Raw genomic sequence first — 20,564 nt, 5'->3', positions numbered from 1 at the left:
GCTGCCCACCATCTGCTACCACCTGCCTGCTTGCTTGTCTTTACCCACATAGCCTCCTGGCCAGCTGGGCCTGACCCCTTGCTTCAGGACCTCCAAGAAAACGTGAACCCCCAAGTTTCTGCTGCTGAGAATACCCCCACCCTGCTCCCACACCATGACATCTCTTTGACGTGGATAGGGAGCATGTTCCCAGGTCTTCTGCAGGCAGGAATTGATTAGGGCAAGACAGTTATTCTTTTTTTTTTTTTCTGAGACGGAGTTTTGCTCTTGTTACCCAGGCTGGAGTGCAATGGCGCAATCTCGGCTCACCGCAACCTCCACCTCCTGGGTTCAGGCAATTCTCCTGCCTCAGCCTCCTGAGTAGCTGGGATTACAGGCATGCGCCACCGTGCCCAGCTAATTTTTTGTAATTTTTAGTAGAGATGGGGTTTCACCATGTTGACCAGGATGGTCTCGATCTGTTGACCTCGTGATCCACCCGCCTCGGCCTCCCAAAGTGCTGGGGTTACAGGCTTGAGCCACTGCAACCAGCCCAAGAGTTACTCTTAAAGAGTAGAACAAAATCATTTTTTTGTCAGTGAAAACTCATTTTCAGAACCAGTCCATTTTCAGACACGAAAGCTCAGTGTCTTTCCGAATGCTGCTGTGGTTCCGTTCAGGGAGGCAGGGAATCAGGCTGCCTAATCAAACCCAACTGCACCACTTACAAGTGGGACAGACCTCAGACATGTTGCCTAACCTCTGCACCTCCGTTTCCTCATCTGTAAAATGGGAATGAGAGGTTCTCCATTTCCCAGAATTAGAACAAAGAATAAAGGAACACAATGCCTAACATCCAATAAACACCTGCCAAATGTTACCAAATTCAGTTACAAGCATTAATGTGACGCAGCGTGAGGGACTGATCTTTTATTCCTTAGTGGACAGATGCGTGAGTGAATATGTCTTTATGCTTCTATGTAAGACTGCACTATTTTCCTAGCAAATAAATGAAAAGTCCTAGAACTGTTAATAGAATGTGCAAGGCTCATTTCTAGGCCCACCTCACTTATCACAAGCTGCATGACTCCCTCTCTCTGGGACTTAGCGTCCTCATCTGCAAAAGGGGTGGGCTGGACTATTCTCAGCTGAGCCCTTGTAGCTCCGTGACTCCACGGCCAGGCCCCTGTAAGGTGGAGGCCAGGCGTTCCAAGCAGGCGCTGCCGGCCTGGGTCAGGGCGGGGGCGCAGGACTGAGAATAAAATAGCTCGCGATGGCCGTGGGGAGGAAACTCCACAGGGAGGAAGGGAAAAGTGATGGAAAGTCTAAAAATACCCCCGGCTCCAGGGCCCTCAGCAACCAGCAAGCCCGCGGACAACGGAAGCCAGACGGAACACAGCAGATCACGGAGGGGCTGCCGGAGAGGCCAGGGGCCCAGAATAGCTAAGGAAGGAAAGATAAATAGGGAAGTTCTTTAAATGTGTGGCTGACCGCAGTCAGACCATGGGAGCCGGAAAAGAATGGAGCTATTGAGGGAGATGGGAGCCAAGGGGTGGGCTGGGGCTGGGGCAGGAAGGACAGGGCTGGAGGGGGAGGGCTGGCTCCCACCTCCTCCCAGCTGGAGTCCTGTGGCAGGTGTCTAGCCGACCTGAGTCTCAGATTCCTGTCCAGAACATGTCGGCCTCTCCTTTGGCATAAGAATCCAATCGGAGTGGATGGGAAAGTGCCTCAGAAGAAACGCTGTCAGGACCCAGGCCAGTGAAAATCCTTCCTCAGCCATCGGCACCTCTTCAAACTGCTCTGGTTTGGGGTTCTGTTGGGTGGGGGGTGGTGCTGTTTATTTATTATGTTAAAAACCTTTTTTTATGATGGTGTGGTGTAACAAGCCTGTAGAATGGGGACTGGCACGCTACAGTCTGCGGGCCAAATCCTGCCCACCATCTGTTTTGGTAAGGAATTCATTTACATATTATCTCTGTTCCTGGCATGTTCCCACTACAAGGGCAGGGCTGAATACTTGTGACGGAGACGTCTGGCCTATGAAGTCTAAAATACTTACCATCTGGCCCTCTACAGAAAAATCTTGCTAACCCCGGTATAGAAAAGTGTACACATCGTAAGTGTACAGCTTGTTCAGTTTCCACAAACTGAATACACCCATGTAACCCACACTCAGCTCAAGAAACAGAACCGAGAAGCCCTCTCTCCAGCGGAGCCGCTCTTCCAACTTCTACCGACAATTAGTTTCAGCGCTTTTGCCCTTTCTCTACGCAGTCTTCAAGGATGAACTCTGTTTGCGCCTTGCTCACCATTGTGAGTCATTCGTGTTGCAGTGTGTAGCTATAAATTGTTCATTCTCACCAACACACAGTGGTCCTTTCTGTTACTAGACTTACTTATCCATTCAGTGAGCACTGAGCTTTGGGGATTTCTAGTTTGGGACTGCAAGGAACAGTGTGCTAAGAACATTCTAGTTTGCATCTTTCAGCAGATATGCACACATTTTTGTTGGCGACATACCGACAGGTAGAACTGTGACTTCTGCAGCTTTGTATTATTGGGTGGGGTGATTCCATGCTAGCCTACACCTCACTGGCTGCTCGCTAACCAGGCACTTGGGGTCTAGAACTGGAGGGAAGGTAAGCAGGGCCTGTGAGCAGCCGTGCTGTCACAGATGTTAAGGTGCTGGGATATGACACCCTAAGGCAAGTCACCAATAAGCAATTAGTGCCCCTGGCTGTGGGGGCTCAAGAGAAAATGCTCCAAAGCAGCATGTCCCAAAAGTCAGCGATGGAGCCCCAGAGTCACGAGTCAGTCAAAAGAACATAAGGAACTGCATACTCCATACTTCCAGGGCTGCATCTGTCAGAGGGGCTGGAAACACCCACAAGAAAGAAAACTGCTCTCAAGGTCTCCCCAAGCTACTTGGCCGGGGAAATCATCAGGGACAGAACACCTGCTAACCTTCCCAGAAGGAGCTTGCTACGGAGCACACTTTGGGGATGGCGCTCTGAGGCCCTGTGTTGCGGGGCCCAGCCCCAAAGCTTGAACCCCAGAACTGTGTCTCTCAGAGGCCACCTGGAGCAGTTCTGGGGGAGGAAACAAGCATCTCCTCTGCCTCCTACCCCAAGCCCTTGCCCCTCAGCAGCCCATGAGGAGAAAAAGGTACTCACTGCTTTGGGAGGCTCCCTCCCCTGAGGTGGCTTCGGTGTCTGCAAAGAGAGAAAGAGGGACCGGGGTGAGCCTACCAGCCCAGTGACAGGGCCAATGTCAAGCACAAAAGAACGTGGAAGTCACAGGGGAAGAGCTCACAGTCCTGCCCTGGGCCCCTAATGTCAGCCTCTCCTCCCTGCCTGCCAGGTTCCAGCAGAAGCAGACACCATCCCTCCTGTCCCTGACTCCCACGCTTGTCATGAGGAACACACACACTGAACCCAACACGTGCCCTGTGGGGACCACTGACCCGAACAGTGATGAGGTATTCTGGGAGGCGTGAGGCCCGAGGGAAGCAGGTGTGTCCTTTGGTGTCCCCCTCCCACACCTGTGCTATCCCACATCAGGAGGCCTCCCTTCTGCCTGGCACCCTGCCCTACTGATGAAAGCGGGAGGAGAATGGGAAAGGCTGGAGCTCTCAGGGCCTCGGGGGTCACCCACAGGGAGCCCAAGTGGAAAACAGACAGGCAATGAGAGGTTCGGCTCTGCCCCAGCGATCCTCTCACCTCGGTGTGCCCGCACGTGGGTCTGGAAGCAGTTGTAATATTTGTACTTCTTGCCACAGATTCCACATTCGTAAGACCCTAGAAAACAGAAGAAGAAAAAACTTGTCACCCAACCTCTGTGACTGCAAGGTCCCAGGACCCACAGGTGATGTCTCCAAGTGTGGCTGACTCTGAGTCCCGGAGTGGAGATGGTCCCTGGCAAGGAGGCAGCACTGAGCTAGAAGTCAGGAGGCCTGCATCTAGACCCAGCTTTGCCTCCCATTCTCTGAGTGACCTTGGGCAAGGCACCCCCACCATCTCTGGGCCTCAGTTTCTAAATATGTAAGATGGAGAAGGTAACTTCTTTAGCTAACTCTCAGCCCTATACCTTGAGGGGAGAAAGAAGATGAATGTAGAAGTGCTCTGAAAGGAATACATTGCATCCACGTAAGGAAATAATCACTTAAATGTATTAGAATAATTTCTAGTGACCCCTTTTCCTTGCTGGGATGGGACAGAGATTAAGACAGAGTGAAACGGACACACCTGGGTCCCTGTCCCTGTGCTGTCACCAGCAGCATGACCTTGGTATTTTTTTTTTTTTTTTTTTGAGACAGAGTCTCACTCTGTCTCCCAGGCTAGAGTACAGTGGCACAACCTTGACTCACTGCAACCTCCGCCTCCTGGGTTCAAGTGATTCTCCTGCCTCAGGCTCTCGAGTAGCTGGGATTACAGGTGCCAGCTATCACACCCAGTGCCAGCTACCACACCCAGCTAATTTTTGTATTTTTAATAGAGACAGGGTTTCACCATGTTGGCCAGGCTGGTCTCAAACTCCTGACCTCAGGTGATCCACCCGCCTCAGCTTCCCAAAGTGCTGGGATTACAGGCATGAACCACCGCACCTGGCCTGACCTTGGTAATTCCCTTAGATGCACTAAGCCTCAGTCTGCTGATCTGCAGAATGGGACCACATGCACCTACATCGTAGGGGTGGCCCTACACTCCCTGCAGGAAGTTCCCAGCCCCACTACAGACATGCTCAGCAAGAAGAGGACCCCCCACACCTGCTGAAGAGTTATCTTGTTCCCTCAGACACACAGAGACCGACGTAGTATAAATGCCTGCCTCTAGCCTCTCCAGCTCCTAGCCAGGCCCTTCTCCCAAGAGCAGGGAGACTGAACTGGCCGAGCTCCTAGTGGGCACTACAGAGAGGTTAAAGGAAGAACCTACCCATGCAGAGGCCAGAGCAAAGGCCCATAGTAGGAGGCCAAGAAGAGCCCCTCAGATCCAGCCTGGCAGGGGCTCCAGGGGCAGAGTCCCTGCCTGCTCCCCATCAAAATCTGATGCCACCTGGGCCCAGGCCTTGCTCTTCCTAACAGAACAGCCAGGGAGCGTCGACAAATGCAGAGGCCTCAGCCCACTCCAGGTTTTGCAATCTAGAGTGGCTGGGGTGGGGGCCTGCCTGTTCTAAGGTCCCCAGGGAATTCTGGTACCCAGCATCTGGGGATGGGAGAGGCAGACCTGGGCTAAGAGTCTTCACTCTGCCATTTACTGGTTGGGCCTCAATTTCCTCGTGGGAAAAATGTGGATGATTCAAGAGTGTTGGTGTGAAGACCGAGTTTGCATAAAGAGTGTTCCCAGCACAAGACCAGACCCTCCGTGAAGGTTGAGATCATTAACTCCTACTCCCTTGGTCTTGCCTGGAAGCAGCGGCCCATTTCCTGGGTGGAGATCTGAGGCAGGAGGTAAAGCTAGAAGAGCACCGATGTGGAGTCTGAAGCCTAGTTCAGCTCTGGGGTCTCCGATGTTTTGGCTTCCCTGGGTCACACTAGAAGAAGAATTGTCTTGGGCCACACATAAAATACACTAACACTAATGATGGCTGATGAGCTAAAAAAAAAAAAAAAAGAAAAAGAAAAAACAAACACAAAAAAACTCATAATGTTTTAAGAAAATTTACGATTTTGTGTTGGGCCGCATTCAAAGCCATCCTGGGCCACATGGGGTTGCGGGCCATGGGTTGGACAAGCTTGCCTTATCTGTTTCATCTCAGACACATCCTTTTACCTGTCCAAACCTCCATTTCCCCACTGGCAAAATCGGCCTCTGATTCCTACATTTCATGACTGAGGTCCGTACCTGATAACCAGGTTCATCTTGTAAGTCGGCTGGCACACCACATATGCTGAGGAACAGGAGCTGGGGCCACTGGTCCTACTGTGGGTCACTCTAGGGGCCGCTGTCATCCTAACTCCAGTGTAGGATTTAGTAGCCTGTTATTTAGTGGTCTGTGTGTGGATTACCCTTGTCACACAGGAAAAAATACAATCACGTGGAGGGCAAAGATCAGTGCATATTTCTTTGTATTTAGCCCTGTGACTGGCACACAGCGAGGGCTCCATAAATCCATGGTGTCTTGCTGTTGCACTCATCTGTCACTGAGTAATAATGTCTCCAACTCTCTTCTACTGCCTCCACCCACTCTTCAGCAGTTTCTGCCAATTCCCCTTCAACCAGTGAAGAATTTACAGAGTGCCTGCAATGTGCCGGCACTGAGGCCCCAGCAATGAGCAAGATGTGTTCCTCATCCTCCGTGTAAGGAGAAGTAGACAGGCCAGCTGGTATGGGGACAATGCAGGGTGATGGCATTAGGGCAGCAAGTGTGGGGCCTAAGGGCACAGAGGCGGAGCCCTGGCCGAGCCACAGCGGGGGGCCCAAGTCAGTGGAGTGGACACTGTTTATAGCCAAGCCAAATCCCGACTGGCAGGCCATTGGGGGTTCACCCCAAGCTGTGGGAGAGCTGAGGGCACATGCAGCCTTGCCCGCAGGTGTCACCCCACAGAGGGAATCATGGGGGGCATGATGGCTCCTCAGCCTCTCCTTGGCTGGCTCCTGACCCCCGATGCAGTGAGGCAGCATGTCTGGCACACAGAGTCTCTGGATTGAGCACCATGTGCTAGCAGGAGGGACCCTGAGCTGCCCTCCTCATGCAGCCTAAAACCCAGGGCCCTGCCTGCCCCTCACTCAGCCTAAGACCCAGGGCCCCGCCTGCCCCTCACTCAGCCTAAGACCCAGGGCCCCGCCTGCCCCTCACTCAGCCTAAGACCCAGGGCCCCGTCTGCCCCTCACTCAGCCTAAGACCCAGGGCCCCGCCTGCCCCTCACTCAGCCTAAGACCCAGGGCCCCGCCTGCCCCTCACTCAGCCTAAGACCCAGGGCCCCGCCTGCCCCTCACTCAGCCTAAGACCCAGGGCCCCGCCTGTACCTCACTCAGCCTAAGACCCAGGGCCCTGTCTGTCCCCCACTCAGCCTAAGACCCAGGGTCCCGCCTGCCCCTCACTCAGCCTAAGACCCAGGGCCCCGCCTGCCCCTCACTCAGCCTAAGACCCAGGGCCCCCCGCCTGCAACTCACTCAGCCTAAGACCCAGGGCCCCGTCTGTCCCCCACTCAGCCTAAGACCCAGGGCCCTGTCTGTCCCCCACTCAGCCTAAGACCCAGGGCCCTGTCTGTCCCCCACTCAGCCTAAGACCCTGGGCCCCGCCTGCCCCTCACTCAGCCTAAGACTCTGGGCCCCGCCTGCACCTCACTCAGCCTAAGACCCTGGGCCCCGCCTGCCCCTCACTCAGCCTGACTCTGGGCTTCAGGTTCCCCTATATGCAGATGGGGCCAGAGAGGTGAGAAGTGGGGCATGGGGAGAGTTCACCAGAGTGGCAGCCCACGGTGCAGCGATACCAGCAAATCTGGGTTCAAACTCCGACTCACCACATCCCAGCGGAGGGAGCCCTGGACAAGTCATGGAATGACCAGCGCCTCAGTTTCCTCTGTGTAACACTGTCCACCTTTCACAGTGGGTCCTTAGCACAGGGCCTGGTCCACAGCAGACACTCGATACATGACAGCTGCTGTTACTTGCAGCATTTTCCAAAGTTTATTCTTTGGAACCCAACTTCCTGAATGCACCCCAAGAAAAAGAGGACCATGCCCAAGCGAGCATGAGGAGACCTCGTGGTGTGGCCGTCCTGGGGAGGCCAGGGCACAGGAGCAGACGCAGGCTCTGAGAAGTCCTGCAGTGAAAGGTCAGCGGCTGGTTTAACCCGGGGTCTCCCAAACACATTTGGCTTGGACCCTTTTGTCCCCTTGGCCTGTTTCAGAGTTGCAGCCCACAGGAAGTGCCGCCAAAATGCGCTGGACATTCTAGGCATCCAGATTTCCACATGCTCTATCTTCCCTCCAGCACTGCAGTCCTTCTGGGATCCCAGGACAGGGGATGAGGAGGGTGATTCTTCTTGACCCTGAGATGCTAGCAGGGCCTGCTTTCTCAGGTCTGTCGAAGATGGCTGTGTCCAGCTGTGCCCCCACCCATGCTGGCCCCGGACCAGGCACTACCCCTCGGCCATCACGTACCAGATGCATATCTCAATGCTTGGTCAAAAATCCAGGTCCCTGAATACCGGCTTCGCACAGATCCACCGTGGGGGCTGCCTTCGGGCGCTTTTCCATCTGAATTACGTAAGAAATCAGAAAGAGCCCTTAAAGTTGGAGAATGCCTGGGAGGTTAGGGAAGGGGCGAAGTTGGCTGGGGAGGGGCTCTGAGTCTAGCGTTGGCCAGTTACCTGCGCTTTGAGGGCCTCAGTCTCCCCAGCCGCCTTTTGAGAAGCGTGGACCAGATTACACTGTCTACCTCTTCATTAAAAACCTTGTGCTGGCCACGGGGCATCCATGTGCTCCCCAGGGAGGCTGAGGCACCGCAGGATGCAGCAGCCACAGGCCAACAGCTCCCTGAAGTTTTGTGTTTTCTCTGTATTCTGATTCATCATATAATTGGAACATACAATTTCTACCCAAAAACCATCTGGCAAAATGACCCTCCAAGGAGATAGGCCCCATGGGTGCAGTGCCCATGTATCCCCCTGGCCTTTGACCAATGTAGACCCAGACTGATGCCGTGGGGCGAGGAGGGCCTTCTTGGGGACTCAGCTCAGACGGTCCCAGCCCCAATGCCTGACTCCCTGCCCAGCACACTTCCTCTTCTGCTCATCCCAGCTACTTCTGTCCTCTAGGAACCATGGCTGTCACCATCACCGCCTGTCTGGGTTCCCTTCATCTGCAATGTTTCCATGCAGACTGACCTCTGCCCCGCTGCACAGGTGAGGAAGCAGAGGCTAGGGCAGGTGTGTGCAGCATCGAGCACAGTTCACGCAGCCAGCTAGTGGCCTCAGGGTCCTGGCTCAGGAGCTTCTCACACCAGCTCCGTTCATCTTCACAATTCCAGCAGGTAAAGGTGATTATTATCCCCATTTTTCAGAAGAGGAAAGTGAGGACCAGAGGGGCAACGCATAGCACCAGAGGTCGGTCAGATCTGATCTGTTCCCAAGCCACGCAACTAGCCTCTTGGAAAGTACCATGAAGAAATGGTGCTTGTGAGCTGCGTGCAGTGAATCCCAGCATTTTGGGAGGCCAAGGCAGGCAGATCATCTGAGTTCATGAGTTCAAGACCAGCCTGGGCAACATAGCAAGACCCTCATCTCTACAGAAAATATAAAAAATACAGGTACGGTATCCTCCTGTAGTCCTAGCTACTTGGGAGGTGAGAAGATCACTTGAGCCCCGGAGGTGGAGGCTGCAGTGAGCTGTGATCATGCCACTGTACTCCAGCCTGGGCAGCAGAGTAAAATCCTATCTCAAATAAGAAAGAGAGAGAAAGGAAGGGAGGGAGGGAGGGAACGAACGAACCTTTACTGATGATCAAGCACACCAGGTCTCATTTCTATCCACCATTTTCCCAGAAGTCCTCATGAGGCTGGCAACGCAACATCCATTGCAAGGATGAGCATAAGGCTCCAGCAGCTCAGCTAGTGGCTGGCAAGGAACTGGGCTAAAGTAGGCTTTGGGGATCCAGAACCATGCTACTGCCACCATGCCAGGTCACCTGCTGGATGCCAAGTGAGTTGTGTGTTCCTTTCAGTCATGGCACTTTCTTTAAATGCTACAGAGTGGCAGAGCCCCCTACTATGTCTGATGCTGCTGCAAGACTCCCAAGAGTCCTTTATTGAGAGCCCCGGGGCTGCTGCCAGGGATGGCTGGCAGGGCTCGCCAGCACACAGGAGGCAGGAGCAGACTTTTCCTCTCCCCATTCCTGCTAGCACAAGTGATGCAACAGGAATCTGCATTCGCCATCCCAACAAATCTGAGTTCACAGCTCCCACTGAGCACTTTCCCTAAACACCTGGCTTAGCTCCCTTCCAGAGCATCTGACAGATCAGGTAAGGCCAGGGGAGTCTAGTTCCTGATGTCACAGAGGGAGACGCTGAGAGTGCCTAGGAAAGGATATAGGCTTCTGAGAAAGAACATGGGGTAGCAACCCTTTGCTAGGTCCAGAGAAGCTTAGACGTCTTTCGGGATTCACAAAACGCAACAAGACAGAAATCCAAAGCAGGTGAATGAGAGAAGAAAACACCAGGGTAGGGACACAAGGCTGTTTCCTTACAACGGGCAGTCCATATTTAGCTTGGAGCGACTCGGGAGCTGCTGTTCAGAGAACGAATGCTTAGGAGTGCCCAGCCCTCTCCGTTCAAACATGCAATAGGAGCTGGGTCCAGGGCTTGCCGAAGGACAGGGATCTGAATGGGGAAGTCATGGACAAGTAGGTTTCCTGAGGATGTGGGGCTTGGCCTCAGACCAAATGTCCTCTGGAGCAGGGACTTCCAAGTGAGGCACAAATCTCCTGGGAGTATGCAGCAGCTGCCCAGGGGGTAAGCAGGTCCATGCAGCCTTCAGAGAATCATCAGCTTCTAAATGTGTTCTTTCCTCAAATCAGTGTGCCAGAGAACCTGGCAGGTGGGAGGCCCCACTTCCTGGTTCTTCCCACTCTCACCTTCACCCTTCTGCCACGTTACAAACAAAAGACGATCCTTTCACCCACCGCTAATCCTACCACGGTGCCTGAGTGCCCCAAGAGATGAAAACCTTGGGGCTCTAAGCAAAGAGGTGCCCCTACCACATCGGCGCCAGGCTCATAAAGTGAGTGGATCTAACGACCGGGAACGACTCCTTTTTCAAGTCTGGTGATTTCCAATTCTTTGCTCTCAACAAAACTGAAGGAGGATCTAATGGAGTTGTCAGGCAAGAGACCATTAAAAATATTGTCTGATGATAGACCCCCGTGTGATTTCTGGCATATAACTTGGAAGGAATTCAAAGAATTGAGTGACACTGTGGAACAAAACTCTCTCCATTGCCAGCTCCTTATTTATGTAACTGAGAGCTTTCGAAGCACTTAGACCTACAAAAACCAAAAGATAGGAATTAAATTAAAGCTGAATCTTGTCTCCTTCTAGCAACAAGAAATATTAATTCACAGATACAGGAGCCAATTGAGAAAGAAATGAAGCCCTATCCATTTCATTAAGAGATGCGTTTTCAATAATTTTTTACTTTTACATTTACTATTTACCTAAATTTGGTTTTGATGAATTGTATGCTAATAACAACTCAAACGGGGGAAAAAATGTTGGAGAATGTAGAGCTTTATGATCCCAGGAAATTTTTTTTTAGAAATTTCAATTTATGTATATCTTGTTACAGCAGATGAGTATGAAACAGTGATCAATAAAAGACTTTCAAGCATAAAAAAATATATTTTACATTAGGATAAAATCCTGTGGGGGCAGTGGACTGGAAATATGAGCTCAAGGAGAAAAAGGAAAGATGTAAAATTTCTGACTGTTAAAGATAGGCTTGTTTATATGTTTCTGAAGTGATGATGGCGGATATCAAATAGTGGTGGTGTTTGGATTCCCTTGGATACGTTTTGAAAATTGGTTCACAGTTTTATTTCCAAAATGCCACCTTTTTTTTTTTTTTTAAACACAGTATCACAATATCCTGGAAATTATATCCTTTGCAATGATTTAAACTTTGGATAAAAATGTTAGATGTCAACTTAAACATGTGAAAAAGAAGATACAGTTTTCAAAATTCTTTTAGGAGGTACTGAGCAAAAACAAATGTTTGAAATCCTTGGCCTTTTAGGTTCCTGTCACTCTAGAGGTAATCAGTGTCCTAGAGATATCAGTGTCCTGAGGTTTCAGCTGACAGCAGCGGTACTGGTTTTACGTTTTTTTATCCCCTGTTAAAAACACTTGCATGCCTATTACTTCCCTCTGCCCCCAACAACTCTACTGGAAAGAGGTGCCGGCTTTATTCTACCTACTGATCATTCAAGACACGTGGCTTGGAGAAGTTAAGGGGCTTATCCAAGGCCCCACAGTAGGGTAAACCCGGAGCTCTTGACTTACAGCCCTGGGGCCCTTTCTAACAGGGACTCCCCAGCCCTTCAGACCACAGGAGGAAGCGTCAGTAGCAGAGACAGGACGCGCCTGGAGAGTGGCCAGAACGCCTCCTTTCCGAGTGGCTGCAGCAAAGAGCTGAGAGTTGGTTCTGGCAGGCTCTCGTGTGAGGCTCTGCCAACAACCTATTGAAACAGGAAACTAACTATCAGCTGGCAGATGAATCAGAACCTGGCACCTACGCTGCCTGGGTCTGTCACAGGCTGAAACCCACGTGGCTGTGTCTGAATGACTGTCAAGCTCCTCTGCTGCTTCTTCCAGCACCATAGCCTAGCTGCTGCCTCCTGGCTGGAGCTCCTTCCTCCTTCCCACGCTCCCCGGGCTGCCCTGTGTGTTTGAAAACACCTCTTTACCTTGGTCCTGAAAGCTCACTGCCTAGAAACAGCCTTGCAGGATCCAGTCTCCCCTCTGTCTGATCCTTGACTCTCCCTCCTGCACTTTGTCCAGTGATCCTCCCTGATCACCTATGTCAGGACAAGGAACTCACTCCTTCACAGGTGCACATCCAACAGTTCCCATGATCACACAAAGTCCTTCCTTTTACTGAGTTGAAATCCCCTCCTGGAGACTTCTCCGTATTGGCTGGGACACCCTGGAATGTGTCTGCTCCATATGCCCCTTGCAAAATGCTATAAGTTGTGAATATTTAGATTCCATCATCCTCCCCCTCATGCCTCCACTAACCCCAGTCTCCTCCTAACCCAGGACAAACATCCCTTAGCTCCTCCATGGAGCTCTTCTCCGCACCGAGCTGACTCTCTGCGGGAAGGACCCAGTTGGTCCCTGTCCCTCATCTGAAGAGAATCAAGTCTGGGCCACTCGTTCTCTCCATGGTCTCCTGCACTGCCACTGGGGAAGCTGGGTAAGTCTTGGGTCTCCGGCCCCTACAGCTCTCCCTGGACTGCCTTGTTAGTAACCACCTCAGGATTAAGGACCACAGTCCGGGGAGGAGCACCTACTGCTTGACAGTATACCTGGACCATCATGATGGGATGCGGGCATCCTTCTCTCTTAAAAGCTAGGAAATGGCCTGTTGGCTGGATGCCCTGATTCTTGTAAACCCAACTTGCCTTATCTTCATCGAGGACAAGAATGGCAAGCAGGTTTCCACTTCTAATTTTTCAGTTCTAGCTGACTGGCAGAGACCTCTTGCTGTACTGCTGAGAAGGATTCTGAGGCGCATTGTTGGACAATGTGCAGTCATCAATTCGCAGTGTCTGCCACGAGCATGGGATTGAGCAGGAGCAATGGCAGTGCCTGTGTTTACTATTCCTCCCAGAGGACCCCTGAAACCTCAGATGTGGCTCTGCCCTTCCTTCCTGGGGCTACTGTAAAGAGCTGTTCACACAGCCTTTCAGGTGGGTGCAGGCATCTGCTAACTTCCTTTCTTTCACTTCTGCTTTTATCCAACAAAGTTATCAAGTTTAGTATCATCTCTGCTGCTCTTGCTATAAAAGGAAGCTCTTGGTCTTGTCCCCACACCCCACACCAGCTCCAATGGCAGTGATGTTCTTTCCTGGAGTGAGCGACACCCTTCTCCGCACAGGGAACTCTCTGGGTAGCAGAGAAGCAGCAGCAACCACTGCGATCTTGGTAGCCAGCCTCCTGGGCACTGATGCCCCTCCTGACTCCAACAGGAGAAGCTGCCAAATGCCATCTGCATGTCCATGACCCGGGCTCCTCCACGGGAAGTGCCTTGGATAATGTTTGTGTCACTGGGAACATTGTTTGTCTGATGGCTATTAAAGGGCCAGTGTGGACTCGGGGAGGCTCCCTCATGGCGCAGCACTGGGTGACTGAACAGGAACGCTATTCTACTCCGCAACAGAGCCCGTCTCTGAGCCCAGAGCGAGGCTGGGTGAGCGAAGCACTCAGGAGGCCCTCGGCACCACAGCACCCAGCACTCCCCTGCCAAGTGCCCCTGGAACATGTTAACTCTCCCATGCCCGGTGACCAGCACAATGAATGCACTCTACGGCAGGAGCTCCCTTAAAGGCACAGCTCTAACCAGCTTCCCACCCAGCCAGGTCCCTGGGTCAGCTTTCCCTCCTTGATATACTTTCAGAAGCAGGTAGGAGGCAGGGGTTGTGAGGTGGAGTGGGCCCTTCATGTCATGAAAGAAAATGTCACCAACTTGCTGGGTGACCCTAGGTAACTCTCATCCTTTCCCCAGGCCTTTGTCTGCCCCTCTATAAAATAAGGAGGTCAGAGGTATCAAACTGACAGCATGCCTAGCTCCACTGCCCACCTCTACATCCAGGGCAGACATCGACAATCAATCATGGCACCCTTTAGAATCTGCAACAGATAACTCCTTACAGCCAGTAGCAACTGCTTGGACTTGACCCACAAGTTAAAATATACTTGCCATCTGGAGATGAGAGGAGTTCAAAAGGTTCAACTCTAACACTGATTTTGTTTTTAAATGCCTTTCTTTCCTGGTGATGAGGCCAAGCCAGCTTCCTCTGAGCCTGACCCTTGTAAGAAATCCCCCATCCCCAGGCAAGAGAGCCTGCCTTCAAACACGCAAGATGAGCCGCCATGACAGCAGGGAGCACTCTACCACCACTTCTGCAGGGCTCCATGGTGGCAGCTCCACACATCACCTGTCACTGGGGCTTCTAAACCTTTTTCACAAGGGTCTGCCCAAAGCAGATTACTGAAAAGTTTCACAAGATACTCAAAGTCCCTGAATTCCAGGGAAGCAGTACTAGAAGGAACACCAAAGTCCAGACAGGTTTCCCAGTCTAGTTCTCAGATGAGAAAACTGAAGCCCACTTGGAACCCGTGTCTTCTAACACCTTATCCTGCGCCGACTTTCTTCCCCAACCCATCATTTCAATACATTGCACTGGTTTACTTCTTAGATGGGAAAAAGCAGAAACGATGACTATTCCTTCCTCTTGAAGAGGCACTGTACACTATTAATATTAGTACTACTAAGAGTAATAGCTTATTATTTACTACCTACAATATTGAGCACTTTGCATTCATTATCTCATTGAATATTCAGATAGCCTGACGATTTTGCAATTAATTGTAAGAACCGAGACAGACAGGGTCCAAGGTGGCACACCTATTAAGTCATGGAGCCTGGATTCACTCCCAGGCCAAGGATCCCAGCTCATTCTCCTCAGGCAACACTGCTTCCTTCCACTGCCACCTTGCATGGCCACACCCATGAGGTGGCCATGACAGGGACCACGCCTCATTTAACACAGGAGGACACTAAGGCACAGTGAGGCCAAGGACCCTGCTGCTGAGCAGCAGCTGAGCTAGAAACTAGCGTTGGTGGCTGGCATGAGGCTCACAGGCCCTGGGGCTCTCACTGTGCAAGCAGCTGGTCTAAGGAAGATTCCCAGCATTTCCCTGGCCTGGCTGCCCAAGGCTTTTCCCACTGAATCCAGACCGCTGACTCTATCCCAGGATTCAGATTCAACCACTCTTCACCGGGCATCTCCTGGTGAAGGGCAGAAACAGCTACTGGGTCTAATGAGTCTTAACACACACATACCACAGAGAGCAAGGGCAGGTCTTCTCCATTAACTAACAAATCCACCAGTGATTAAGATAGTCCCTGGCCTCGGGGAGTGAACACTGGTGGAGAAGCGTCAGCGCAGGCCCCTTAAAAGACTCATTCTCTCATTCAATACTCGCCTAAGTCACTCCTGCTCCTCCCCAAACATTCCTGGTTCACCCCTATTCCATCACTTGGGAGGATGGCATTTCCCAGCCTCTTTGAGGTTGGGTGGGGCTGTGTGACTAGTCCCGGCCAAGGACTGTGAGCAGAATTAACGCCTCTCTCTCTGGCTGCAGCAGTTAATTGCCAGAGTTAAGTCCCTCCACAGCATGCTTTCCCTCTGTCACTTGGCTGGCAGCATTCTACATGACAGCTTTTAATCTGGATCCAGAGGTGAGCAGAGCTCCCTCGTGACACCCAATGGACATGTAGTGTGAACAAGAAATCAAGTGCTGTGGTTTCGAGCCACCAAGATATCTTGAATGTTTCAGGATCTTTTGTTACTGCAGCATAACCTGGCCCCACCCTGAGAGTTGCAGCACCAACGTCAACATCACCACTCCCAGAAACCAATACTTTGTTTGGTATTGTGGAGTGTAGGCAGGGAGCATGGAGGCATAAATCTGGCAGGTCCTGGAGCCCCAATCTCTAGGGGTTTCCACTTTCATGGAAGAGACAGGCACAGACAGGGCCCCTTTAATCTAAAAAGAAAGCAGAAAGTACACCAACTGAGGAGCAGGGTAGAAATAGCCCACTCTCATCTTAAGAGATCAAGAAAGTCTTCCGGGCCAGGCACGGTGGCTCACACCTACATTCCCAGCACTTTGGGAGGCTGAGGCAGGTGGATAAGCTGAGGTCAGGCATTCGAGACCAGCCTGGCCAACATGGTGAAACCCCATCTCTACTAAAAATACAAAAATTAGCCAGGTGTGGTGGTGGGTGCCTGTAATCCCAGCTATTTGGGGGACTGAGGCAGGAGAATTGCTTGAACACAGGAGGTGGATGTTGCAGTGAGCTGAGATCACACCACTGTACTCTAGCCTGGGCAATAGAGTGAGACTCTGTCTCAAAAATAAAAAAGAAAGAAAGAAAGAAAAAGAAAGTCTTCGGAGAGGGGGTGGCAGTGGAGCTGGCCTTGAAGGACTGGTTGGATTTGAGCAAGTGGAAATGGGGAAGGCATTCCTGAAAGAGGCAACAGCATACACAGAATACAGGAAAAGCAGACTGTATGGAAAGACCAGAAGCAAGAAATGGGGCTGGAAGGTTCAGTTATGGAGCCTCTTAATGCTCTGGCCTCGACTCTGGAGACAGTAGGGAGTCCCAGGGTTATAAGAAGGGGAGCAGTATGGTTGGTGTTGTGTTTTGGCTAAGGCCTCCTGGCAGCCGAGCAGAGGGGAGGTAAGATGCAAAAGCATGGCTGTTAGCAGGATGCTGCCATGACCCAGGAGGGGCTGAGATGGTCACAAGCAGCAGGGAACAGCTGGGAAAGGGAGTTTGGGGATGATTCTCAGCAGTTGGGAAGAAAAGGCAACATGGTTTGAGTCTAAACTTGCAGAAACAAGGCCGTGTGTGCTGCATACAGGATGCACATCAGGAAGATGCAAGTAAGCCAGAGTTGGACCAGGAAGGCAGCAGAGGCTGGGGCGGCAGCAGCACTTCTGAGAACACGCTGAGCCTTGGAAGCATGGAGGAGGGTGTGGAAGAAAGCAAAAGTCTGGGGCCAGACCATTTTCTGGCCTCCATGCCAGGAACGAGGACTTTAGGTTGCAAACGTGTGCCCACAGGGACTCTGACCCACGGATATGTTTTGTTTGGCAGATTTCAAAAGGTCAGTTGGTTGCCAACATTGAAAGCCAAAAGAATTCCCGTCAAAATGTTCATTTCTGGTGTGCAGATTTGTCTAGCAATGTGGCAACGCTGAGCTGCGTCCCCACCCAGCAACCATCAGTGCAGCAGCTGAGCAGTGGCCGTCCTCCACACGCACAGCATGCGTTCTCTAACTGGACATGGCCCCCACCACCTGTCCTGTTGGCTCATCTCTATTTATGCTAAACAAACATATTTGTTGGGCCTCGTGGGCATTTGAGTCTATGAACCTGGCAGCAGTGCAGGGAGCCCCTGAGGGGTATTCCCTGGCTCATGCTAGAGACTGGAGCAGAGAAATCGTTGCTAAGATGTGTTTCCACAGAGGTGCTCTAGGCCTGGCCCAGGCCAGAAGAGGCAGAGGACGTGCCATCTGTCACTGATCCAATCCTGATGGGGTATCTGCTCTGAGCAGCACCAGCACTGGGATCTGCCTCCCTCCAGGAGGGAGAAAAGCAGAGAGGCATTTAGGATACCAAGCAGTAAGGGCTGCGCGGGACGCCCCAGGGCTGTGGGAGCCCTAAGACAGACATAGGGATTCACTGGGCCCCCAGAAGGTTCTAGACTTTGACTTAAACAGGGCACTGACGGATGGGTAGGGACCTGGTGTCCAGCAGGAAAAAAGGGCTCTCCAGCCAGGAACTACACAAGCAAAGGCAAGTCTAAGAAGCTGAGCACTCTCCCTGAAGGCAGAGGGAAGCCAGCAAAGGTTATTTCAGCCAGGGAAGGGGCAGAGGCGCCAGGACCCTTCTCTCCAGGACTCTGACTCCACGTTCCCACCCTGGTCTCCGCCCTGACCACAGAAGCTGGACACTCACCAAGGGTCTGCTGGTTGCGGACACCGCCAATCACCACGCAGATCTCGGCAGGCACGTCGCTGGTCCCATCCTTGCCGACCGCCTTCTTCTCCTCCTTGGCCTCGCCCTGCCAGATCACCTCCTGGATGTAGTCGTCCGGCAGCTCCGTCTTCACCTTCACCTCCGTCATCGTTCCCTGCTCGGCACTCAGTGAGGCCTCGGCTGGCGCTGGCTCTGGGCCCTCCACCTTGGTGCTCTTCTGGCTGCGCTTCAAGCGCTCCCTGGGAAAGAAGAGAGTTCGTTCAATATCTTCTTCCTCCAGACCTACACAGGAGCCCATCAGCCCATGGCACCACAGGAACATGCAAGGCTGTGTGCATAACGAATGCTAGCCCCACCCCAACCCCCTTAGCTTTCCACAAGACCCCCATAGCTACCCTTGAGGGTCATCCAGGAAATCCTGAGGCTTTAAGGAGCACAATTTGAACACTATTGAGCAAGAAAGACTCCAACTCTGCCCATTTTACAGTTGGGGAAGCTGAGGTCTCAAGAGGTCTAGATGTGCCCAGCTGGCTTGCTTGCCACCGATTTGTTTGCACTGGAGTTACAAGTGACCTAAAAGGGCACCTCCAGCTGGTTAAAATCAGTTCTTCCTGGACTTCAGTGTGCCTACAGATCGACTGGGGATCTTGACAAAATGCAGATTCTAGCTCAGTTGTTCTGGGGTCGAGCCTGAGATTCTGCATTTCTTTTCCTTTTTAGAGACGGGTCTCACTATGTTGTGCAGGCAGAACATGAACAAGCTCCTGGGCTCAAGTGCCCCTCCCACCTCGGCCTCCTGAGTGGCTGGGACTTCAGGTACCATACCACCACGCCTCACCCAGAGATTCTGCATTTTGTTGTTGTTGTTGAGATGGAGTTTCACTGTCACCCGGGCTGGAGTGTAGTGGCTCGATCTTGGCTCACTGCAATCTCTGCCTCCTGGATTCAAGAGATTCTCCTGCCTCAGCCTCCCAAGTAACTGGGACTACACCACACCCAGCTAATTTTTTGTATTTTTAGTGGAGACGAGGTTTCACTGTGTTAGCCAGGATGGTCTCGATCTCCTGACCTTGTGATCTGCCCGCCTCGGCCTCCCAAAGTGCTGGGATTATAGGTGTGAGCCACCACACCGGACCAAAATTCTGTATTTTTAACAAGCTCCCAGGTAGGGCCAGGGCTGCTGGGCTTCGAACCAGGCTTTGGGCAGTAAGGGTTTCAGTGCTTTAATGTGTGCAGTATCCAGTGCTGTTCCCTTCGTTCCTAGGCAAGAAGCTTGAGATCTTGTCCAGGCTCTTCCCTGCTCCTGTTTTACAAATGGGAACCTCCAATTCAAAAAGACACTGGGTTGAGAGGTCACGGAGCCAACACTATAGCAGGGAGGGGGCTCTTCAAACACTGGAAAACATCCTCAATGATGTTCTCATGTCAGTTCTGAAGTGGGCAGGGCATGGGTCACTGAAGGCCTTCATGAGGGGGACAGTAAGGCCTAAGGCAGAGCTGTGACTTGCTCAGGTCAGACATAAAATCAGGGACAGGCCAAGGCAGAAAGCCAGGTCCCTGCCATCCACTTCTGAAGCATCCTCCTTTCAACATGGCCGTCCATGTTATCATCCAAAGGGTCCCACAGCCTTCTGACAAGGGAAGCATCCCCATGACTGCTCTCTGTGCGGTGGGGAAACCGAGGCGTGCACATACTGGGCAATCAAGTCATGTTCTAGGCCCAGAGACACGGCCCTGGCCATGCCTGCCTCTCTACTGCTCCAGAGGAGAGTGTGGTCTGTGAATTTCAAGGCCCAGACTCCAGACACACCCAGGCCAGGAATGCCAGCATTCCAACTGCAGCATAGCAGAGGCACTGGGCTGGGACTCAGGGACCCAGGCTCCAGTCCTCGATCTATGGGAGGCTTGCTGTGTGGCCTTGGGCAAGACGCTTCTCCTCTTTGGGTTTCAGGCAGCCCCCATTATAATTGGAGTATGGGTTTCATCACATCTGCTGTCCTTCCCAGCTTCAGCTTTCCCCCAGGGTGGAGAAAGGCTGGGAAACTGAGCAAAGAGAGAGAGGGAAGGCCCCAGCTAATGAGGGAGGCCATGAGGAGGTGCTGCGGACCGAACTGTGTGCCCCCAATTCATATGGTGAAGCCCTAACCCCCAGTGTGACTGGATCTGGAGATAGTGACTTGGGGAGGTTAAATGTGGCTAAATGAGGTCACATAGGAGGGGCCTTTATGAGGGAACAGGTGGTTTTGCAGGAAGAAAAGGAGATTGCTCTCTCCCCCACATGAGAATACAGTGAGAGGGTGACCCTCTGCAGCCAG

General features: G+C 52.2%; 1 protein-coding gene across 33 annotated transcripts in view; it reads right to left on the bottom strand.

Annotated features, from left to right (window-relative positions):
* ZNF618 (zinc finger protein 618) overlaps positions 1–20,564 on the bottom strand; it is a 182,543-nt gene that overhangs the window by 51,321 nt on the left and 110,658 nt on the right. For 19 of the 33 annotated variants that reach the window (XM_035255332.3, XM_035255420.3, XM_035255305.3 and 16 more), the window contains exons 3-6: positions 18,229–18,488; positions 8,084–8,179; positions 3,699–3,776; positions 3,153–3,191 (exon numbers count right to left, since the gene is read on the bottom strand). In XM_035255332.3, the coding sequence (XP_035111223.1) occupies positions 3,153–3,191; positions 3,699–3,776; positions 8,084–8,179; positions 18,229–18,488 (473 nt within the window). The remainder of the gene's footprint in view (positions 1–3,152; positions 3,192–3,698; positions 3,777–8,083; positions 8,180–18,228; positions 18,489–20,564) is intronic. The other 14 variants (XM_035255426.3, XM_035255342.3, XM_035255350.3 and 11 more) reach the window with 1 other exon arrangement.

Source organism: Callithrix jacchus, chromosome 1 (genome assembly GCF_049354715.1).
Source record: "Callithrix jacchus isolate 240 chromosome 1, calJac240_pri, whole genome shotgun sequence".
NCBI classification, from domain to species: domain Eukaryota; kingdom Metazoa; phylum Chordata; class Mammalia; order Primates; family Cebidae; genus Callithrix; species Callithrix jacchus.
Note: the sequence above shows the minus strand (reverse complement) of the source record. Positions and strands in the feature narration are given on the sequence as shown.